This window comes from Falco biarmicus, chromosome 12, assembly GCF_023638135.1.
Source record: "Falco biarmicus isolate bFalBia1 chromosome 12, bFalBia1.pri, whole genome shotgun sequence".
Taxonomy (NCBI): Eukaryota; Metazoa; Chordata; class Aves; order Falconiformes; family Falconidae; genus Falco; species Falco biarmicus.
The window spans coordinates 12,200,795-12,226,376 of record NC_079299.1 but is presented as its reverse complement, the minus strand read 5'-3'; the positions used below and the strand labels follow the sequence as shown (position 1 = coordinate 12,226,376).

At 38.6% G+C, this 25,582-nt stretch overlaps 1 protein-coding gene across 1 annotated transcript in view; it reads right to left on the bottom strand.

Moving 5' to 3' along the window:
• Nucleotides 1-25,582, bottom strand: part of KCNH1 (potassium voltage-gated channel subfamily H member 1) — a 187,396-nt gene that overhangs the window by 74,848 nt on the left and 86,966 nt on the right. The window contains exons 8-10 of the mRNA XM_056357700.1: nt 22,790-22,989; nt 18,819-19,071; nt 4,749-4,945 (exon numbers count right to left, since the gene is read on the bottom strand). Of these exons, the coding sequence (XP_056213675.1) occupies nt 4,749-4,945; nt 18,819-19,071; nt 22,790-22,989 (650 nt within the window). The remainder of the gene's footprint in view (nt 1-4,748; nt 4,946-18,818; nt 19,072-22,789; nt 22,990-25,582) is intronic.

Genomic DNA, 25,582 nt, shown 5'->3' with positions numbered 1-25,582 from the left:
GACAGCCTGTTCTGAAATCCATTATCAAATGGGCTAATATTCTAAAATTAAAACCCTTCCCCCTTCTCGTTTTAAGAAAGCTTTGCTAAAATCTTCCAGCAATTCAGCCTTCCATATCAGAAAGAATTTTGGGATACTGTTTTGAACCTATATCATGAAAAAGAACTGAAAAGCTTGTCATGTGGAAAGGCAGAATACAAGGCCATGGATTGCCTCTCTGAAAACAACCTGCTGCCAAGCCCCTCGAGATTTAAAATCGAGGCTTGACACTCCTAGCTGAAATGTTTGATCTGAAAGAGGTTCTCTCTCTCGTTAGAGCTTACAGCACAGAAAGAAGAAAGGTGAAGCTAATGCTGAAAAGAAAAGCACAATTATATTTTAAAATTGCTTTTAGAAAGAGTTGGTGGGAGCCCTGTCCACTAGCACAGTTGGAATGGCATAGAATAAGCACACCACTACATGTACAAAAGCAAGTAATCTTACACCAGCAGGGAGACAGACTACTCTGCTGCAGTCACTGCTCTCTCAAGAAATATGTTCTGGCTAGAAGCTTTGGCTTTAAATCACTAAATCATGCTTGCTTTGTAAAAATGCAGCATGTTCTTTGCCATTTCTTTCAGTCTTCCAAAATCTTACAAAATGCATCCTACTGCATTCCTTCTTTTATTCCAGGACACAATTCTCAGCTTCTGGAAAAGCTATTTGTGTTTTCTGTCATGATACTCCAAAGCATTCAAAATTAGTCATTTAATCTCTATCCAGGCTAAAATGGCTTACTAGAGAAATCTCAGCTTAATAAATTATGTATAAGAATTCTCTCTTTTATGCAGCGTGTGCGATCATTTGAGCTATAACATCATTTACGGCTGCAGCAGAATGAACTGAGCAAATACACTGTGGTACAACCCAGTGTAAGTTAATATTGGTCACAAAGCTCATACACATGGAAAGGAGCAGCTGCCAAAAACAGAATGCTTGCAAGTGCTGCCAAAGGCTTTTCACATTCTTAAAGAAGGTGCCAGCAAACTTACACCTCATCACAAGCAAAAGCCAATGGACAAGTAGCTACCATCCGAGCTTCTCTCTTCTTATGCTTCTCCTAACTCACAGCTATGAAGTCCAGGCTGGAAACCCAGAAGTGTTTCAATATTCGTTGGGGAAAACCAGACCTCCATCCAGCCTGTGAATCCTGCTGCCCTCCAAACCTGTGATATTTCCTTTCATCTAGCAGACCCTCCATACGGGTGAGTTTGTCACTTGACCATCGCACATACCCATGGTGTCTACACTCTGGTTCCTCTCTGAGATCCCCAAAACGCAGATAAACATCAAGTTAACCTGCTTTAATTTCACAACCATTGTTAGAGCAGGAAGTGTTCTGAGAAATGCTCTGTCAGCTTCCTTTCAGCTGCAAAGCCCTTGAGTCTGACATACAGCCACCTGCAGCCACAGACTGCAGTTGTAGTTTCTTAAGATGTTGGAGAGAGAGATGCAGCAGCTGATTCTCCCCCTGCTTGCAGTTAGATGAGAATTTCAATGACTGGCATCAGAAAGAATTAATTAAAGCTCTCCTTTCCCTTCCCCTTTAGGAAAAATAAAAAGTTTTCTAAGTCTGTGCTCCAGCCAGAGTTAACTAGACAGCTAATGCCTCCTTCAGGAGGGATTTCAGTCACTTGAGGAAACTGCTTGGGGAGTCACCTGACAGTTGAGCCAAGAATTTTAGGAAAGAGGATATTTCACTGGTGCTTGTCGAGCAAGTGAGTGAAAGGGAACTGTTTTCACAGCACAGGTACAGACAGCCACGGCATGCCAGGGGCAGAGCACTGGAAGCATCTCCCTCAGCCACAAAGCCCTCAGACATCACAGGCAGTAGCATTTCATAACCGCAGCCCTGTTCTAGGGTGGGCATAAAGGGGACACACAGACAGAAGCGCCCTGCCCTCCCAGCTCAGCTCAAAGCACATCCAAGACCGGTAGGAAAAGCAGAAAAGGAATGAAGGGAAGATGCTTTTTACTTGGCCTAAAGCCAGCTCTAGGGTTAGCTAAGGTCAAGGCCAATTGGTTTTGGTAACTTACAACACACCTGCCTGCCTGGTTATTTCTGTCACAGTCGTTAGCAAATGGATCCAGACCCCAGTAAGTCTGAGGGACACCTGTAAAGTCAGCACCGCTCACTGGCACCAAAGGGCTGGGACAGGGAGTCCAATCTCCATGAGGGAAAGGATCACCGGAGGAGACCCAGCAGCCAAGGAACAGGTGAACGTGGCAAAAGAGTGGACCAATGCTAAAGCTCACTTCAGGCGAGCAAACTTGGCTAGAAAGCACCTTGCACTATGCAATGAGAGTACAAGGGCTGAGGGAAGGCATACACACCCCGGAGCTGGGGAGACCTCAGAGGAATAACCAAGTCTAAAAATACACCCATGAGATCCTTCAGGCAAAAAAATCCCCAAAGCTGCTTCTTCATGTATTTTGAATCTGTACGAATATATTTGGGATGTATATACAGTATCTATGCCCCAACTAGTTGAACACTTTTGGAGCCAGAGATGAAACTGTTTATTGAAATGAAAAGTGTAATTCTGGTATTTATATTCCAAAGGATATGCAATACATCACAAACATAACTCACAGAAGGTACTGGTTCATCTGAATTCTACAAAATTCCATTTGCAGAAATAGACCAGGAGAAGTGTTAGAAGCGACAGGCTGGGGAGCTATTTCTATAAAAGTTTCACAGTGATATAAACCAGATTAAATTCCAAACTCTGAAAAGTTGCCTTTTAATGTGCATTACCTCAAATCTAAAAGTATCGTACCTTCTATGCACTTCCAAAAGCATATATATTATTTACATTATTTAACATTTGCATTCTGATTGCAATCATCCTTTTTTCAATAAAATAAATAAAATTACAGTCTGTTAACCTAGAACCATCAAACTCTCACTTCCATTACCAATTAATGCCACTTTTCTCCTGACTGCAACTCAATTAAAGTCCAATTATTTGAATAACTGCATGGAAATTGCTATCATAAAATGTACCTTTTTATTAGGAACGTTTAGTGCAGAAAATTGACAGCCTACAAATTACAACACTCTGGTTAAAAAGAGTTTTGTAACCTGGGCTGGGAAAAGCTATGCCAATGAACATGGAGGGAAAGAGTGTCACTTCTGGAGTAGGCATTTGATTCTGAAGTTGGGACTTTTGGCTCAGAGCAGATCCAAAATTATGCAATCCTGCTAGTGTTACTGTGAGCTTTAAGAGAGTTGGTCCTTATATGCCTCAAAGTTTGTTATTTCTACTGATGTTAAAAAAAAATAGTAGTTATATATTCTTAGAACATCTTACCACATTGCCCACAGTTTTATTTTAAAATATGCCAGTCAGTGATACTGATGCTTTAAGTGATCTCAATACCAAATTATTTCATTTCTTTTACTTCTTACATTAATTAACACCAGGTAAGTAGCTGGGTTTTAAACTTAGTTTTTAACAGGACATCTGTCAATCTTCTGCAGGAACTCACTATCATTTGAAAAAAATATCCTATGAGGAAATCCTCAAGCATAAATCTGCTTCTTGGTTTTTAATTACATCAATATCCTACCAGAGCTTTGATTTATTTGACCAAAGTGTGGACAGCACATTCTTCTTTGCAGAATACTGAAAAGCTGAATTCTTTGATATTGATGACATATGCAGATAGAAATCACCACCACACTATCTTAATTTCAGCATGCCAACTCTGGGTACAAAAAATAATTAAAAAAACATACATATACTCTAGGCTTGAAGTCTAACAAAACAGACTTCAAAGATGAAATTTTTTTTATTTTTTCAGGTGTAATTATCTATGACTGACTTGGCACCTAGAAGTTACCATGGTAGAACATTAGGAACAGAAAAAAATCCCCTATCAAACATATTTCTTCAGCCAATCTCAACTATCTTTATATCATAATATTTTAAAGCAAGTATAGGTGCTCCAATGTATTATTATTATTATTGTCTTCCACATTACATCACAAAAACATAACAACTGAATTATACCTACCATAGTTTTAATAAATTTCTACAGAGGTGGTGCACTGACAATTACACAGAGAATTTAAAGTGGAATATTAGGTTATGAATATTTGCATTGGACAGAATAATGGACTGGCATGCAGGAAGAAATTAAGAGCCAAAAACCCCAAGGATAAAGAAAATGGAAACATTATAGATAAGCAAAGCAATTCCAAAATGTCATTGATACTAAAATAAATAACTCATGATAGAATCAATCATGTTCATATTACTTTTCCATTGTGATTACTGTTATTGACTCTTTTTGACTCTTGTTCTATCTGTTAAGATTTCATACCTTTCCTTCTACTTTCCCTGTAACTTCAGGCAATACTCCTAACTTCTCTTTAGCTCCTTTACAAACCACAGTTGCAGAAAGTGGTGAACACTGTTTATCACAAATGCATGACTGTTTGCAAATATGATGGAATATGTTCACTTCATAGAAATGTAAAATACTTTCACAAATACAGAGTCCAGCTCCCTATAAAACTAGCACTGGAATAAATATGGCGTTTAGAGTCTACATGCTAGCAGCATCCCTTAACAAGCTCTAAGAAACCTTCTTATACGAAAGGCTATGAAGAATTCCAGAATTCAAGCAATCCATTTTTTTCATACAGACAGTCTTTAAAAGTGTTCATTTGTAAGGTGTATGTTAAAATCAAAGCTACTTACCCTTTTTCTCAAGTTGTAAGTCAAAATGAGATTTCTGGAGAAGGAGTGTGAAAAGGCTGTATAGAACTCCAGCACTTTCTGCAGGGCGTCTCTCTTAATCACATGAAGATCACAGTAAGTCAAAGCCCTCACGTTAGCACAGGACTGGGCAAGGGTAGACTCCTTCCAGAACACATCACCAAAAACGTCTCCTTTGCCTAGAGAAAAACAGCAGCACTGCTTTCAATAACAGTACTATTTCCACCAAAAATATAAAAGAACATACATATCGTCTATTTTATGTGGTCAGAAAAAAGTTCTGTCTGGAAAAAAAAAACCTTCAAAATATTTCATTGATAACCTTCTCCACTATCCTTTCGTTAATTACAACAGCCCAGTAAAACTGCATCAGAATAAACTGCAATCAAAAAGTGTTTCATGTGACAAGTCCCCTTCAAGTATCAGTAAAGGTTTTCCGCTAAAAATCAAGAAAAGAAGTTTATTCTTGGTTCGTGTTCTCTTCTGTTCCCTTTCAAAGAGATTAATTAACAGGAACTGCTTTTTCCTTTTCTTCTTTTAACTGGCACGCAAAGGATTGATTTGTCTCTTACATCTATGTTGTTGAGTTTTCTTAATCTAGCTAACAATTACCCACTATTGTGTCAATAAAGCCATCTTGTATAATACATCAGTACAGTTACAGGCTGTAACAAAATGCTATTATACATCAGTATTAAAGTAAGTTTGCTGTAGTTCACTAGATCATCACCAGAAAAGTCTGTCTTTACAACAGTATAAAAGAGCAGATCTCACAACTCTGGTGGCTCTAATGCTTTTCAGCTGGTAAGAGTCTCAACAGAAATCTTTCTGTAGTTGTGCATGTACGCTCACATATAATACAGCAGAGGTTTAGGGTTACAATGTAATCCAAAACAAGAAGAGTACAGGTTAGTTATCAGCAAGATAATATTGACAAGGTAAGAATATTTAGCTGTTAAACCCTGGAAGAAAGAAAACATGGCCATTTCCTTACAACCTTCCCATGTGCCTGTCTCTGAGCTTGGGGCAGCCAGTGAAATCCCTGCTGAGGAATACTGCACCGAGGGCATCTGCAACAGTCTGGACACTACAACGCAGGGCAAGTATTATAAATCTGCCTGAGGAGCAGCCCCCAGTCTGAATTTCACTGGTTATACCCCAGCTCCAGCTGGACACAAAAGGGAGTGTTTAGGAGAAAGTTACTATCTTCTTTACAGTAACGGTCTTTTTCTTTTTTCCTCACGTTTTCCAACATATAATGCTAACAAGATAATAATATTCAGTTGTTACCTTGATAAAAAAAAAAAACAAACTTCACTGTTCTTGTTTTAAATGGTATTTTCCTCTTAACCTACGTCTGTTGTGTTATATCACCACCGCACATCAATTTTCAGACAAACAACGAAATAGATTCACCATGTCTATCAAGTTGTGGTAGGGATGGACCAGATGGTCCCTAGACTTATAAGTGATACTTTGCCCATAGCAATTCTTAAAGCCAAAGCATTAATCAACATATACATTAGTTTATTGACTTCACCTAGGTCCTTTTAGATTTCATTCCCTAAATAAATAGTCATGTATGAAAGTCTATATGAAATCAAGAGAACTATCACAAGTAGAGATCAATAAAACTTCTAAACTAAAGCCAGAACTCCCATCTCAGCCCTTGAGCTGTGCTTCCACCATTATGTAATCTCGCCCATTAGATAAGCATTTTGTCTTTGAGGAGAAGCTATCATCCTGCTGGTAAACTACGCTGCAGTGCACTAAGCTGTAGTCGACACCGATGTGCTCCCAGTCTTCCACAAAAGCCCTGTGCAGTCCACCTGCCAGTGACCAGTTTAGACCCTGAACACTTTGAAGGAGCATAGACTATATTTCCATTTTAAATACATACATACACTGAAACCAACTGTTCCGTAAGCACATTTTTTTCCCCACAAAGTTAGGCAAAGGCACCATAATGATACCCTTTCTTCCACCTCTAGTCTCTTTACATACGACAGTGCCGACAACCAGAAATACTGTAAAGGCTGCATATCAGTAAGCACGGTGGCAGTCCAATAGCCCAGTGCAGTAAGCAACTTTTCATTTTAATGGCAATGACTTTTTACATTTTCAATTATTTAAACATACGCTTTTTCAGTAGATACATTAAAAATGGCCTAAGAAAAAAGTTTCCATGCACTTAAAATAGACCATCATCTCCAAAGGCTTTTAGACAAACACAATATATATTCAAAAATTGAGTGAAACAATTTTTATGCACCATAAAAACTGATATGCTTCACTGGGTAAAAATGGATTGTTTGCCTTTGGAATAAATATGCTTTTGCTCGCAATCTTCCAGGCAATTAGCTAAACAACTGTTTTAATTAACGCTCTGGAATCTATCAAGCATTGAAATGTGCCATCACTGATGAGCAACAGTTAGAGCTGGTAGTCCAAGCATAAGCGAGAGGAATTGTAGCTTGTTTCTAAGCGTATTTCTTAACATGTCCAGACAAATTTCCCTACCTTAAAATGACAATAATTATTTTACTGCCCCACAGTAACATGAAGAACAATTAGTACAATGCAAGTACAAACAGCGTGGTGCTGCTTTGCCTAAATATGAAATGACATACAGCAGAAGTCAGTTACATCTTACTCTTTTTAAAATTTAATTCTGCTTTTCACACAACCTAGAAAGACACAACTGTGTCCTTCACCTGTGGCAGCAACAGCAACCTCAGTGTCCCCTTGCTATTTCTAACTCCTGAAAAATTCCCCCTCCTGCAGTTTCCTGCCACCACAAGGAGCCACTTCCCTTTGGTGGCAAGAGCCACATGAAGGACAAAAGCAACGCATGACCCACCAAGTCAGATCACAGAAGCCTCAATTTTTAAGAAACAGATCAGGCTAAAAAACAAGTTGTACTGTTTGCTATCATTAACAATTTCCTTGAAGTCAATCGAGTTAACAGCCAGTGACTTAGTCAAAAAATCAATGCTACATTACAGTCTGATTTGCAAAGAAAGGCACACGTGCAAGCATCCCACTGCTTTGTTCGTCAAGTGCATTTTCTAAATGATGCATACCAAAAGTAACAATCTAGACTGTCAGATTCTAAAAAAACTTGTGTTTGACATTCAAAGAAAAATAGGGGGGGGGGGGAAAGGAGCAGTAGGAAATCTTTACAGCAATCAGGAATTAAAATTCCACCCAGGAGTATCTACACTGGATTAGAACGGCTGTCCTCTTACACAGAATACGGAACTGCATACCATCTCCCTTCGTTTGTACGTTCTCCATAAAGTAAGGTCCATCGCTCAGGAAAAAGGAAAAAAAAGGGGGGGGGGGACGGGACGGGGGGATGGAGAGCAGATTAAGTAGGTGTTGTATCAAAAACATCTGTAACTGAAAAGCAAGAAGAGTAAACTGAGACTTTTAAGTGTGTCAGAAGGTAGTTGGCAAAGTCTAATGGCTGCATTAGAGAACCTGAATTAAAAGCCTCTTTTACATGTAACTCCAGGCCTTATATATTTCACCTCACCTCTGAAGAATGATTTAAAAAGCTAGAGAAATGCAGATGGCCATTTGTTTGTCAGTACTTTGCATTTCTCATTCCCAGCTTGCTGAATTCCAGACATTTGCCAGGAACACTATCTGTCATTCACACTTAAAGTGGATGATCTAAGCTTTTACCATCAATCATTCATATTCCCTGCTGGATTTGGGGGCTGAGGACCTCTTCCACCATCAGCTCAGTATACACTGGAAAGCCAAATAGTTTTCTGGTTTTTATGTTTGCTTGTTAGTTTTAATTATAATAACAAGTCCCCAAACCCTGATATATTTAAACACTGAAGAATTATTTTATAAACCAGCACCTTCTGTTTCCATATTTATTCTTTACTAATTTTTTCTCCACATCAAATTTGCTATTCATCTTCTAAATAAGAGGATTTCTGTTACTGTTGCAAATTCAGCCTGAGTCAGACAACAGGTCAAGCCACATCTAGTCTGTCTCCAGAAAGCAGCACCAGTAATGAAGATCTGATTATTGCAACTTAGCCAAGTGTTTTGCTGATTCTATACAAGAAAAGAACCACGCTCACACATCACAGCTGTATTGCCTAGATGTGCCTACCAGAACAACCCTTAGTCTTCTGTTCCTACAAACACGAAGAGCCCTCAGACAGGAGATATTCCACCTTACTCTGAAAAACTATGACTCTGTGGAATATTTTGACTGATGCCCTACTTAGTTCACTTTTGGGTTCTGGGTGTCTGAGAGTCATGGTGCAGTTTTGGTGTGATAGCTGCTGTGTGAGAAGATAAGGCTATGGACTCACATGCTGAAGGTCTTCCAAGTCAGTCATGGACTTTGATGGGATTCACATGAATCCATGGATTTTCAGTACATGAGAAAAAATATTAATGTTCAAATCATTCTCAAATCAATAGTAATTAGTTGTTACAGCAGCCAACACCAGAATCTAGCTCAGGTCCCTTCCAGATCTGTCTTCATCAGCATGTTTGAACTATAGAACTGCGATCTAACATAGTCTCAGCAGATCCAAAGATAAGCTAGAATGACCAAACACTGCTTGATGGTACCTCAGCAGCAATGTAGCATTAAGCCTATCTTGGAAATCAGGTGTTAGCAAATACTGTTATCTGTGATGCTGATCCACAGCAGCTGCTGCACCTGCACAATGACTTTCCCAGCACAGCTCCCTGGAACACCCACGCTGGCCTATGTCCTTGGCATTTGTTCCCTACCTCCAAGCGGTGAGACACCCCGACCACTGTAAAGGCAAACACAGATTCTCTGTGTGTCAGCCTCTATTCTAGTGATTGCTCAGTTAAAATGCTGCTGAAATTTAAAAACAAACAACAAACTTGGCCTGAATTTTCTCCTGCCCTCCCAACAGACTTGAACAGAATCAAGAGGATCTGAAGTTAGTCCATGACACAGGGTCCTACAATTGTATTCAACCATCATCCCACTAAGGACAATGTATTTACCCCTAGTGTTCAAAGCCAGTGATGTCAGACTCTGGTCAAACTCTGTGATGACGTCTACTTGGCTTCAACTGAAAATCTTTTCCTCATCTCCTCCTTATCTGAGTAAGGCATGCAATTAAATTTCCCCATTTTACAGAGAGAATAAAGATTCAGGGGAAGCAGAGGCACCAGAGCAAAAATAATTTTTCCTCTTGGTGCATTGTTTCAAAGCAACAAATATCTGCCAGCCAGAAAAAAAACAGATCTACCATTTGGCATCAAGGTAGAGTATTCAGTATCCACCCCACAGATAAACTGCACAACTTGACAGCCACTGGATAGCCTGTAGTTTGGTCCTCCAACACAGTGCAGCTGGCAGGAGATGATGCATGGAAGTGATTTGCTGCTTTGGATTTTCTTAAGATTTCTCAAGTGCAAACTGAGACACTTAATGAGAAGCGAATGACCAACTGCCCTGCAAAGAATACACCATTTTTTGTTACTAAGAGGTTTTAATCACTATTTTCCTCTCATAAGACAAAGGAAAGGATAAGGAAAAAAGCCAGAGTATCAGTGCCACAGAAACCGAAAGAAGTGTTACAGTGATAATAAACTGAAGTTGCACTTCCAGTGATTTGCCTGGTGCACAAATAGAAACACAGTGTGTCTGTTCATGTTTTAAAACACAGCTTGGCAATGATTTTCAGACAGTTTACTACACAACTGCATCAATTTTCTCTCTTGAAGCACATATACTGTACAGACAAAATAAAAACATTTATTTTAGAGCACAGAATGAGTAGCAATCACATGAATTAGTTGAATTAGTTACAGCTAAGATTCTATTATTATTACTATCATTATTAATGTGTTTATTTGTCTCTTTGTATAAAGCATGGATTATATTTCACTACTTGACTTACTGAGATGAGTTTTAAAATGTCATCTGGGCCATACCAGGCTTATTCACAAAAACCTAGAAGGCTTCGCCAGAATCTGATTCATATATCTTTATTTCCTTTTTTTTTTAAAATGGTTACTGTAAAAAAATGTTGCGAATATCTGGCCAGTTTGTACAAACTCAGAAGACACAGAAGCTGCCAGCTAAAATAACTAGAGTCACAAATGTATTTGGATTTATTTGCATTGGTTAAGTAACAGGAAAAACACAGCTCAATCAGTGCTGTCATTTCATGGACAATGCTAGTTCTCTGATCAAAACAAAAAAAACAACTATGAGAGGCTCAAACTGCAATATCCTCAGAGTTATTTCCCTTATGACTTAGAAATGGGCTTTATGTTACAGCTATTGCTTGAAGCTTACATTAAAGCTCCAAAATTTGATTTGTTTATTTCAGAAAAAGGATTCACAAGAGTTTAAAACAGTATATTTTACCTTCTGAAATATATAAAGTAAATATTTTTAAAACCTCACAAAGTTCATAGCTATAGCATACTTCGTTTTATTTAATATTTCTAGCAACTTCTTGAGGATAATTTAACAATGTTTCAGAAACCTTCCTCTGAAAAAAAAACTTAATTTGAAACTTGGAGAAAACAAAGAGAAATAAGTGTTCCATGAAGACTCAGGTTTTGGATTGTTTTTTAACCTGGCTTTTCAGTGAAAAAAAATTATTCTTCTTTCTCCAAACATTCTGAGAGAAACAAAACCCTACCCAAAACAAAAATGAAAATTAATTCAGTGGTTCACCTGCCAGAAATCAGGGCCTTTATAGAAATCCAACTTCTTTGTTGAATTATAATTTCTACCTCATCACACACACACATAGATGTGATGGGCAAGCCTTCTTGACACTGCCTGAGATATCAAGGAACATGCTGGAACAGAGATCCTCACCACCACCACATCTCAGTTTCAGCTGCCAGTGCATCACGGATCAGTGCTGCCAGTAGCCTGCCAGACATTACCATCTTTCAAGGGGACTTTTTCCACGTGGTGGTGTCAGACTACTTCAAAGCACATTATGCAAAGCTGCATAAATTCACAATGATAAAACATGAAACCATAGGAAAAAACATCAACTAATTTGAAGTGCCAAGAAGTTCACTACTGAGGCCTCTATTTGCAGGGAATCACCCTCTTCCCCAGTTATTTCAGCAAGTCATTAATCAAGTTTTTTATAAATCTGTTTCTTCAATACCCTTTACAGTCTTAGACCATCTAAAGATAGCAATGGACAGGGGCTTTGGTGATTCCTACTTTTAATGCTCTACCAGAAGTTAGACACAGAACAAGTGATGTCTGGCTCAAAATAGGCAATGTCTCATGTCAACCCACACTACATTTTCTAGATGTCTGGAGCACAGAAAGAAGGAATACTCTCTGTCCAAAAACGCTATTTGGAATAAACCTATATTTCTCAATAAAATTTTAGTGCTGCTCCTACATCCACTGTGAAATTAAAATTTTGTATTAATGTAGACATTTTTGTGCCATTGTTTTTTAAAAAGTGTAGCTGGATCTCCATTTCTAATACTTTAGCTAATAGCGTGCTTGGACACGTATTGATGAAATCAAACTTTTTAAATTGTTCCTTCAGTTGATGTTCTGATGTTCACTGAATCACTTCATAGAAACATGCAACTTGTCCGACTTGCCTATATATGTCAACCTGAAAAAAAAAAGAGCTTTGAACTATAAAGAGGAAAAGTACAACAGAGGTACTGATACAGCTGGATTTTGATTTCAATCATTCCTTTTTCAAAGCACTGCTGGTCACGTTACCATCTTATTCAATAGCACAAACTATGCTGTGATGTTAGATACCATCTTTGAAAATAGTAAGAAAACTCTAACACCATCCATAATCCTGCAATCACTTCTTGAGCCTAAGAACACAGCAGCTTGGCATTTTTAACACAGGGAGGTGTACCTAAATGTAACACTCTGGTGTAAAAAAGTAGAGAAGTAATGGACTTTTTCAGACTCTGCATTAAATAAACAACAGGTCCCAAAACACACAATTAAATTCTGAAAATGGGATTGCACACAAAGCAGTTTACTTCAGGGAAACCTGAGTTAGCTCAGGTACTGAGGACAATCTAAAGATAGCAACCAGGGCTCAGCACAGTTAACTTATCCGACACCTTCAAGTATGCTGAGAAGCAATCTTCACACCATTGCGTGGAAGATGCAATGCTTTTCCACTGAGAAGGTCTAAGACAGATGATACTTCTCCACTGCTGTCTTCCCTCCTCTAAAATAAACCATCTCTGTGGTGCAGTTGCCCTTGCAGTCTGCACTGTCCTATCTGGATGCAAATCTGTCTCACCAAAATCTGAATCAAACCTCTTGTGTCTGTATCTGAATGAAATGCTTATGGCTAAACAAGTAAGCTAAAGCAATTGTAAAGAAAACAAGCCATTATTCTTATAACGTTCCTTTAAGACTGCAATTAGATCAAATTAAATCAGCAGGAATTTCTCCACACAAAGCAAATGGAGCATTTAATATCCTGCTGAAACAAAACATGGCACACCAAACCCTCCTCCTACAATATCATGTTAAAACCACAGTCTCTAATCTTGTCAATGTTATAGCTTTGTAAATAACGATAAAAGATCTGTATTTCAGGGACATCCAGTTCTCGCTTCTTCAACTCACATGTGATCTTAAAAGTAAATATATGTGCATCCTTTGCACACACACACCACTGAGGAAAAAAAAAAAAAAAAGAAAAAAGGAAAAAAAAAGTGTTATATTCCACTTTCCCCTGATGGTGAAGGCGGCAACCAGATCTAGACTATAAATTCCCCTTCTTGACATTCGTTACTGCATGCTTTCATACTTCTATCATATCTATATTCTGTTATTTCTCTTCAGCATTGATAGCAGCAAAGGTATAGCAACAGCAGACTGTCCTTGTGAAGGGAAATGCTCTTCCTTGCTCACAATAAATTACGCCCTTGATTTCCCTTCCTATCTCATTCATTTTACCTGCCCCCTTTGTGGAGTCAGGAGCCGGACTCAAGGATTCTCATGGGTTGCTTCCAACTCAGGATATTCTATGATTCTGTGATTAACACTCTTTGCTAAACCAACAGTAAATAAAAAAGTTTACTCTTTTGAAAGTTTTTAGCTCAAAAAAGAATAGCAGGAACATAATAAACGCAGAACAGCTGGGATACAACACTTGGGAAAACTTCTTTCCTTTTGAGATAAACTGTTCTGGGGGATAGAGGGGTGTTGATTTTTCTTTTTAAGTAAACCTTCTAGCAAACGTTATTTTTCTCATCCATTGCTCAGCTCTGAAGATTGCAGTGTTTTTTAAGGCTTTGGTTTTTAATTGCTAAATAAAGGCTTAAAGGCTCCCAGTCTCTAATGAAATCTGCAAGAATAACCTTCAGTCTTACCATCCATACACACAGGGCCCCCTTGCAGGGATCATCAAGATCAGTTCAGCAACGCTGAACAATTCACGTAAGTGAAGATCTGCTGCTCAATCCGGCCTTCTGGAAGCCATTAGTTGACAAATTTTGCAGAAGTCTGAAAATGTAAGATGAGACGCATCTTTCCCCACTGCTATCTAGAAAAAAAAAAGCCTTTCACCCTAATTTCAAGGGTCATCTTCTTCTCTCTAGCTTTTTACTGGAATGTTTTCCTAAATTTCAAAGATTACCCTGATTTCAATCAGAAAGACTTGGAATCAACCAGTGTCCAAGAATCACTTGCTTCCTTCAGATGTCCTAGAGAAGAGGGATTTTCTGTTCAGTCTTGGAGTACAATTATATCAGTCATATCTAACTTAGAATTCATTTAAGATCAAAAATCGTTCTCAGCCATTTAGATATTTATACATACACTTTAACACACTATAAATCCTTTTCCAAGAAGGTCTCCTATCCAGTCCTTCTGTGTATTTCTAGAAAATATCAATGAAAAGTTAATTTTGCTACTATGCCATTATTTTCTATAATTTTAATTAAATTATCCATGCACACACAATTGGAGACATAATGCAAGAACTCTAGCCCTTCCTCTAGCAATAGTGAGGAGAGATTAGAAAGGTCCAGACTAAAAGGCTGGAGGACCAAGTACCCTGTTAGCCCCAGCAGCGGCATATCATCTGCTCAGCTGGACTTCTAACATTAGCTTCTTGATTACCACAGTTCCAAATAATCACATTCTCACACTGCAATAAAGAAATTAATACCTTCATAGTATGAAAAAAAAATATAAAAAGTGCAGTTTAAGGCAGTTTAGGTCTTCAAGCTTCCCTAAAATACGAAACCACTAGCTGTTCAGGCTTATTTCATGCTTCTACTATAATCCTTTTTGCCCTGCATATTTCAAAGCAAGCTGCAGCCAGACCTTATGGGCCCTACCTGGAACAATTTAATTCAGGAGGAATCTTTTAAGAAGATATTTGTTAAATTAAAATGTAGCAAATCTCTCCTGAGTGTATGTAAATTTTAACTTTCCAAAGACCTGCAATAAGGGCAGGTTTTCAGATGGCAAGTGGCTCAGCCTGAAAGGTCTGCTCCGAAGCAGAGAAACTAGAGCTGCTAAATGAAGTGCACATAAATGGTTGATTGTTCTGATGACAACCAGTGACAAAACCCATTTTCTCTAACCACATTTGGATAAATGGGTAAGTTTTTAAGCAAGAGTAGTTCAAAGAGATATATGAGTCTCAGATGGATAAAGCAGCATCAGCCCAAATGGAAAGTTAAGCTTAGAAAGCTTAGAAAAGTTAAAAGCAAAGACAAGTTGAAAACAGTCTCTTAATGGAAGTCCTGCATGACCTGTGCTTTGCTCAGTTCTCTTCAGGGCAGGGACTATGTGATTTGTCTCTATCTTCCACAAAGTGCCAAGTGTACATCAGCGCTTCACCCTACGCAGTAAGAGTGGTGTAAAGGGAAGAACAGTGAACTACAGAAAACAGAATTGTATTTCATCCAAGCAGCTTCCCACTAGCTAATCTTCCCTTCTGTATAATCCTACTCTCATACTTACACATGAACATAGAAAACCATAGCAGTATAGTGGCTTTTCTTGCTATGTCTTACTTTTCTCACACATTTGTATTAGAATGAATCACAAGTAAATAAAATACCTGGCTTAAAAATAATTTTCTACTTTTTTGGTTTTGTTTCTTTGACATATCAAATCCAAAGATTGTGTTGCATGCACATCAGTAATTTCCTTATTTCAGCAGAAATTTTGGATAGAATTCAAAACCACTTCTTTCATCCCAACAGATCAAACTTCATACAAAATGTATCCGTTTTCTTTAAATTTTTACTGTAAACACTGCAAAGAACTTTTTTCTTAAATTCACTCATTTTTGTGTTTGTCTCCAAGTCAAAGTAATAGGGAAGGCAATCCTAGGGGACACAAAAAAATGTAGTTTTTCACTGCTGGCCTGTGTGCAATTTCTTTCAACTCAGTACTTGTATTAATCCAAGTCAATCAAAGTCAGTGCTTTGTTAAAAGAACGTAAGCCTGAACTGAGAATGTACCTGTCTCTTGGGTATTACATGAAACTGATCTGGACTGGTATTATGCAACTGCACACAATACACTCCAAATTCCAGGGCTGCACAATGCATTTTTATATACCAATCTGCAAGGCTGAATGATTTCAGAACTTGAAAATGTTTCATATGAATTGGATTCTTGAAGGATTAAGTGCCGTTTGCCTTTGGTTTATGTAATGCTGTACAGCAGTCAGACTAATTTAGACATGCTTTTTATTTCTCTGTCGTAAGGAAGATACAGGCTACACTGCAAATCGCGAAGGCTGCTTTATTAAGTGACAGCTAAAGGTGAGCAAATAATTCACCTTGAATAATTTATGCACTTATTCTTTATTTTTATTTCAAGAACGTCTGAGAGAAAATTACAATCTCTTCGACACACCTGTTAACAAAAATTACCCTACAGAATTCCTCACATGGTTTGCTGTTACATGCCTGATGTTCATAGCTATGTTTAGTTGTGATTAGTAAACAAAACTTACAGCATAGGCTGTTCTGGCTGAGCGATCAGCAACAATCACGTTCCTTGTACAATGCAGATGTTATTTTTGTTCTTGAAGTGCTATGTTTTATCTGTGTATTTTTATCAAGAACTTTACAAGTTTAGGTGAACATCAAATTAAAAAAAAAAAAAAATCATTGCTCTTCTACAGATAAGAAAGCTGACAGTACAAAGAACTTAGGGAGGAAATCTCCCACAGCACCCTTCAGTAACATGGTGGTTACGTTATGCAATGCTGAGGGAGAAGTCCAACTGATTTAGAAGAGTGAAAAAGTTAATAAACCACATCATTTCTTATCAGGATACAGAAATCTTCAGCAGAAGGCTTCACAGCCTGGGGGAAGAAGATACAGTGTGTGGAAGGAAAGGGATTCCTTAGTCCAGAAAATGAATACACAAAAATGTGTATTCATTTGATACACATCCAAAATGAAATCTCACAGAATCACAGACTCCACTTCATTTTACTTTCCTCTCAGATTACAATATTCACAAAGACAACCACAGAGCTCAACAACTTTAGTGCAAGCCAGAGAATTGACTGCATATTCCAAAAAAATAAAGGTGTAGAGGGAAGGGGGTCAACAGTTACTTTCCCAGGAGCACAGCAACAACAAATTATTTCTATTCATTCAGATACCAAAGGATCAGCTCATTTATGTGTAGCTTTCACTCTGCAGCAGCAGAGATGAGGGGTTTGGGTTTCCTTAACACTGATTTCTCAAGGAATCTAGGCAGTGTGTTTTCTAAAGTAAGTATTATGATAAAACATGGAAGTCATTGGTAAAGATGAGGAGAAAATTGGTATCTTTAAAGGAAGTTTTTAACAATTCTATTTCAGTGCTCGTTTCCTATACTGATTACATAAAGCAGCAAGATGTTTCGAGGTTTTCTTCTTGTGATGGACACAGGAGGAGGTGACACAAACTGAGAGGCTTTAGTTTGTTCTACATTTGTGAATTAACCATGTTAATTCACAAGAGTTCAACACAGCAAAAGGTAGTAAATTCTTGATGTACAACTTAGAAAAGCAGAAGTTGCTAGTATCATATTGCACTGAACAGCTATATGATGATTCCAGAACAAAAGAGAATCAGTTATCCCCTTACTCTTCATCTTTTTAGTTTCTTTCGTGGCAGAAAATATTATGAACTTGATTCCCCAGGACACTACACTCACCTTATGCTATATATGAAATCCTGTTTAGAAGTAGAGAAAAACTGAAGCTGGCATATTTATTAGCCCCCTCATTTTCAGTAGACATTCCTCTTTGAAGAGCTGGGTGTACATGTTCAGAAAGCGTAAGATTACCAAGCTGTTTTCTTCTCTTTTTCCAGGCTGCTATGAGTGGCAGGTACTGGATTAAGCCACCATGAGAATTTACCTTATCACAAAAGGGTCCGACAGTATCAAATGATAAGTATCACCTCCCCAATGCTCCATCCACCCCATGATTCATGTACATCTACTGGATATTATTACACTCTCTTCTCCTAGCTTTGCCTCAAAATGTTCACACCACAATCAGCTCTTTTTTAATGCCTCCAACCTAAAGCTGTCATTCCAAGTTAACACAGATCAGCTCTACATTTTTATATTACTTTGACTTTAAAAGAGATAAATATTATTTCAGCATGAGATCTTAAATAAATCTAATTGGAAAGTTTTCAGCAAAAGTGGATTACTAGGGGTGGGAGGGAGGCAGGGAAGCCAGGCACTTTAAAAAAAAGTTTTCTTGAAGTCCTCAATGGAATTTCTGATGAAAAGAGATGTGGTAAGACAGGGACAACCCCAGGAATGACCAGGATCCCAATGCTCAAGTAGAGTTTCCATTGGCCAGAAGGAATAGGGTTGAAGCAATCTGGAGAGGAGATGATTGCCCTTCCTATTTACCTATGTGGAACAGGAAGGACAATAAAACAGCTCACCAGGCTGCGGTAAAGCTAATTTGACTGAAGCTTTTAAAAGAATAAGTGCTTGAGTAGAAAAGGCTATAAAAATGCTCAACACATCTATATTTGTGCACAATGCATATTATCAGCTGTGAAACTCACCTAATATAGCAACAACTTCATCATCCTGGATTACTTCCAAAGACCCTGAAACCACAAAGCAAAGGCTGTCGACGCTCTCGCCAGCGTGGTAGATCAGGTCTCCCGGGGCACAGTGCACTGTCTGAAATTCCATGGCAAGTGCTCGAAGACACCCATCACTTGCCAGCCTGAAGGCTGGGTGCTCCTTGAAAACTTTGCGGTTCAGATGCACGCAGATATCTGCTCTCATGTCCTTAGGGCATATCTGTAACACCTGAGAAGGAAATTAGGCAATCAATTCCTATGCACGGCTTATATATGCCTATTGTTGCTAGTCTACTACACAGGGTTTATGAACTACTTTCCTCATTACAAAATTTCCAGTTTCAGTCCATACATTTGTTTTTATATTATCTATACACATAAGCCACAACACTAACTTAAGCTACTTTACAATACCCAAAGGAAAATAATGCTTGCATCTCGGCAACAGGCTCTGCTGGATATTGAATTATCAGGATAAAGCTTCAGGGTTTTAAGACAATAAAACTGAGGACACAGCAGTACAGAATGTGGTGTAGAAAAGCTTCCTGAAGGATTGTTTCTGGAGGGTGGATCACTCTTGATAGGCATATTCCATGAAAAGCCTGCACAAATTATATGCTCCAAGTGGGATAATTTTGTATAAAGAAGTATAATCTCATACCCCTTTAGCAAAAAAACACCCAGTTATTGCAAGTTTCATTAACTCATAATACTGAGATTTGCAGGTATTCAAATTCACCCCTTTTCTTGGCTGTTACTGACAGTAGAGTTTTTTGTTCACACAAGAAAGGGACTTTAAGGTATGATACTGTGTTGGGCAACTTTTGATCTTCCAAATGCCCTCATGGCAATTCATGATATGTGCTCCTAAGGGTACACAAACCGATGCTTAGCACAGCAGGTACTGGTCAGGGCCATTTCTGAAGGTTTTTGATATAATACAGACCAAGTGGAAAGAATACAGAATTACTACTGCATGTACAGATTAAAAGTTCCTGGCAAAAACACTGGAAATACCTAACATGAACAGAGTTTTGGGATGACAAAATCCTTGGAGGATAGTCTGGGATGAAGTACATCTCAGTACATATTGTTTGAGAAAAACACTGAATAGTATAAGTCTGCCTCATTATATTTTTTTTTTCTCAGTAATAACTATTCCACCCAATTAAGGTGCACTCTGAGTGAGCTTCAGAGTTACTCCCACACATTTTCCTGGATGGAAAGAGATGGCTGCTTTGACGAAAACACTCCTGGAAAACATAAAGGTAACACAGGGAGCACTGCGGGTATGCCTATACCTTACAATGGGGCTCTGTGCAAGATCTGAGCAGAGAACCAAGCTCATAGCTCTGTGCATGGCACTGGTTCCAGATATTATGCTTGCTACTTCAAAGGCAAAGGATTCTACCACCAATATCATCATCTTTGGCCCACCTCCAAGCAGACCTGCTATTACAGATATTACTTCTGAAAGAGATATATTTCTATAGTGCTGAAGTGTAGGGCACTCATGGATGATCTCTCTTGGCTGCCCCACACGGAGCAGCAGCCAAACCTGCCAGTTCTGTTTTCCAGGCTCACAGAAATGGGTTGGGCCAGCAAGACCAGCATGGAACACAGGCAGTGACCATAGCTGTCTTTGCAATTATCTCATTTACTCTGGCAACAAACTGTTCTGTATTTGCAGATGGCTTGCCAAACTTTGCTACTGGAATTGCACACACACACACACACTCCACAGCACTATGTCAGCTACTAAGAAGAAAATTAACTCTATCCCAGCCAAAATCAGGACACAGTTACTTGACTATCACGCACAAAAACAGTTGTTGTAATAGAAGCAGTAGTAAGAAAACCTAAATGGACAAGGGAATATTTAAAATGAGGCTCTTATACAAAAGTCCCTTGGCTTCCCAGTCTAAGAGGAAATTAACTTATTTTCCATTCCCCATTTAAAGAAGTTGTCTCCAAACTTCACAAAAATTAAAGGGATTAAAGACATTTGAGAGTTAACAGAAAAATGGCAGAAGACTTTCATTTATATGGGAGGTAAGAAACATATCTTCATGGATTAATTTTAGAATCTTTCAGCAGCTCTTGGTTAAATTTTGTTACACTGGCATTTTCTAGACTTACAGACTTTGTTTTTAGCTGATTATTCACTCTTTGGCATGCCTGAAGTTAACACTGAACTGACAAAATTGTGGCCTACAAAATAGTGAGAAGATTGATTCTGTGCTAAGTTCATCTTTAAATATCTGCCTCATCTGTAGAAAGCTGCACTGCATTACACAGCAGCACAACTACCACTGTTCTGTCACAGGAGCAATACATGTTTATTCATTGCATGACATCCCAGAAGATATACACAGGCATCAAACCAGCTCAGACCTGCGTTTGTGGGCTGGCACAGCCATTAGTCGGTCTCCTATCTGCTAGCTTTTGCTACGCAGATGAAAGTTGATTTCTTGGTTTTACAGTCATCCCTACTGGCAGTTCAGCTATGAACACACCAGTTATTGAAAACAGCACCAAATTAAGCTCTTTGATGTCCTGATAATTGGAGACTTTTTTCCTTGTTTATTAAGATAATTCTCAAAGGCTACAGTGAGTTGTGCTTGGTTTGGTTATCCTGCTGTCTCTAAAGGCATTCTTAAAGCATTTCTCTCCTTATCAGAGGAAGCCAAGAATGAACTTTGAAGATAAGCTAAAACAAACATGTATTACATAGCAGTTTTTTCTTGTCGCTTTGTTAAAATGATGAGAGGAGCTTGTACTAGGAGGTGAATAAAAGCACGGGCATTCATTATACTATGTATCCTCGGATATTGTCTCTCCACCTTCCCCAAATGTACCTACCTCAAACCCTTAACCCTGCACAAAGGTACTTTGTGAGAAAACAGGCCGAGCAGCTTCTAATCAGCACTATCCAGCACTAAAATACCATTTCTTTCTGAAAGCTACTACGACAGACAGTGCTACCCAGAATCATGGTCTGGGATCTAAACAGTAGATATGCTGAAGACAATTTAGTAAAGCAAAGAGTACCCTGTGTACCCACTGGTCTCCAGACAGCCCAGTGCAAGGCCACATCTGTTCAACTCTTTCGTAACGATGCTTTAACAGCTAGACAGAAATGAAATTGTTTGCTTTTTAACTGCAGCACCTACAGCTTAGAATACTAAATTAAGCCACCAACCAGCAGGCTGGCCACCAGAGCATTGGTATGGTCTCCTGAATGAAACACCCCACAAATCACATGTATTTACAAGCAGAAGAAAACCAGTATCTACCTCCATAAAAACTGGCAACTAATATAAAAGTGGCATGCAGTTGCTTTTGTACATTTGTTTTGACCATTTGTTATTTTAAAAGACACAGTGGGAATTCACTTGTAAATGCAATGAATTAGGATGATAACATTTGCCTCACATATGGCAGATGTCGAACAATACATTATTATTACACCAATGACTTCCAGTTTTCATTAATACCTTCAACCTACACATGGAATACTACATTCAAATTCCACAAAGACAAAACGAATTTTACTTTGTATTCAAGCCCACAGAGCTGCAAACAACCTCACACAACAGAAATATTTCCAAAAAAATCTTATATGAAGAAATTCTGAGATTCTGCTAGAACTTGCAACTTTTTATTTAGTTATCGTCTTCATTTACTGAAAACCAAGCTCTTTCCCTCATCATTTTTACACTACTTCATGACGTATCACCAGCAAAACATACATACTTTTACCACTAACATATGTCAGTATGACAGAATAACTGGAATACTGTATTTGAAAGTTTAAAATTAAGGGAAGCTACTACTTGGAACTATTTAAAGAATATTTGTCTTCTTTACTAAGAAAGTATCTCCTGTTTATTTTAATGAAATATTTTCAGGATGTGACTTCTTCCCTTGCGATTTGATTTACTTACCTTTTCAGTGTCTATTCCTCTGGACATTGACCAGGTGGAAACAATGTAATCCATCACACGTTCACTCAGTCCTTTAGGGACCTGGTAGAGTTTTAGAAAGTCCCGGACACTGTTCAGCATTTCATGATATCTGTTTGTATTAGCATACATTTGCTGAAATATGGTTGTCACATTACCAAAAATGGTTGCATACAGAAGGGCTGTAAAAAAAGAAGAAAACCAACAGATATAATACATAGTAAGTTGTGACGATTAGTCTGTGTTCCACTGTGCTTTAAGAGTGGAAATGCCAGGTCTGTGGAAATGCATGCAGTATCAGTGCTTTGCTAGGAATGAGCACAAGTGTCTTATAGGTCACGTTCAGCATTACAAATTGAGGACCACCGCCTACTTTTGTGATGGCAAGTCCTGCAACACAGAGTTCCTGAAACACAACCATTTGTCTTTGTCCATCAAACAATTCAGTAGTATCCTAAACCTTACAAAACCGCAAGAGAAGACACAAGAATTTTACGGCAAACAGCTTGACAGCAAATACTTTAAAATGTCATCTCTGGTTTATAGCACCTGTGTTGAAATGCCATCAGTGACAGATTTCTAAGCTTTAAGTGCATTACCACAGTAGTAAGCCAAGTCATCATTACCCACCTCAGTGTGACAACAACAATGCATCAAAGCAGAAGATGGAATATGTAATAAACAGCTACCATGGGTCAGTGATTTATAGATGTAAGTTTAATAATACATAACAACTTGCATTATGCTTTATATTCTTCAGGCAGAAGAACAGTAAGGCCTGAGGCAAGAGCTAGAGCCCTCAAAGGCAGGCAGACCACTGCACAGCCCTTCTGACTTCATTCAACACAGTTATGAAGCCAGCTGGTTCATCGAGATGGGTTTAAGAATAAACATGAGAAAGAAAAAAAGGCAGTATTTTGAGGTGTGGAGAGAAGCAGATGAAAACACACAGGACTTGAGAAGATCCACCTGCCGAAGCCCAGGACAGGACACCAGGCTGGTAGCAGTCTCAGTGGTGTTTACATGGCCTGCAGAGGCTGGGGCTCTTCCAGCCAGTCTAGCCCTGAATGGAAGGGAGGGACAGGCAGCCTGGAGGGGAGCTTTCCCTTGCTGTGACCAGGGCAGCGATGTCTGAGAGGCTGGCTGCAGAGGGAGGTGAACAGTCAGGTAGCAGATGCAAAAATAGCCATTAGTAAGTGCTGCGGCTTGCTGAGGACGTTCTTTCTCCTTATCACCTCCTGTCCCTCAAAACAGGCCCCCAACTGTCAGTATGATGTACCTTCCACTTGAGATGAAAATAAATAATTGAGAAGTCAAATATATTAAAAAAGGAGAATATTTTGCCTTACCTAAACACCCCTTTTTGCTGTTTATTTCCTTCCTTATCCCCTCTTACAAACAAACAAACAAACAAAATTTTTTTTTTTCTTCATTTTTCCTCACTCCATTCATTGCTTTGAGAATGCAGCTATTTATTCAGGTCAATGTTACAGGCGGATATCCTAAAGCCAACAAAGATGCTTTAAGGTTTTATGAGCAACAAAAACCCTTTGATAATGTGCAAAAGAAACTTACAGGACTGCCTTTTCCCTGATCATTGAGAGATGCAATTTAAATCTAGACTTGCTCAAGGCCTTTACACTGCTGATTCTCTACAGATGCTGTATGACTTCCCTTTTTATGAGTTCCTGTAGAGACCCGCTCTCCCCTTTTCCAACTACCCCTCAGTACAGGCAGGTATGAAAACATATATAAAAATGTGCAAACTTAGATTAAAAAAATATTGGAAAGTATGAATAGGGATACAGTGACCAGAAATTTATAGATTATTTTTCTGTTTAACCTTAACTTGTGCCTGAGCTAAACCATACCAGAAAGTCCGATGCAATGAGTTCTGAAGATAAAGAAATGCTATAGAATACAGATTTACCATAAAGGCTCCTTAATCCACAAGTATTTTGTATTTGAAGAGTATTACCTTAGCCTGACTATGTCCTCTTTTGCCCTCTGTTATGCAGATGCCAACACAACCCTACAATATTGCTAACCTTAGGCCCTACTTACACAGACTTTTACCAGGTACTCTAATAGAAATCAAACCTGGGACCTCCAAATCTGCAAAGTTCCACTGGCAGGACACTGCAGCAGTGCAAGGCATCCCCAAGCACTATTCTTCTGCCAGCCAGAGTAGTGCTGAAAGTAGGTGACAGATTAGGAAGAGGGTCACAAGCAAATTCTTATCTGTAGATTTCTGGGCAACCAGACTTATGTGCATACAACTATCTCTTGCTCTCTGGTGAACAGTGAGACCCAGGGGTTCAGTACCTTGGGACGTATAGCTCTATGCCAACAAAGGTAAAACGGAGTCTCCACTGTCCCATTACTGTCCAGCTACAAAAAGCCTAAGCAAAAACTGGAATTTTGGTTCTTTGATTATTGTAAGGCAAGCATTCCTAGAGCAATTTCCACTGCAAATTCTAGCTACTATGCTCCAGTATGACAATTATCTTGGTAAGAAAAATTATTCCTGCCTACATTAATTTTTTATTAAAAAAAAAAAATCCCCAAACTTACAATCCTTAATTTATCATTAGCTAACCACTTTATTCCTATTAAAGACACATTAAAGCCAAGGATTTTTGCAGCCTAATATTGGGTAGATACATTAGCATATTAAACATTGACCTCTTCTGCACAGAAACAGCTAGCTGTGTGCCTCTCTTCCTTTCAAAGGAATAATGAAATGAACCTGCTGCAGTACACTGCAGCCCCAGA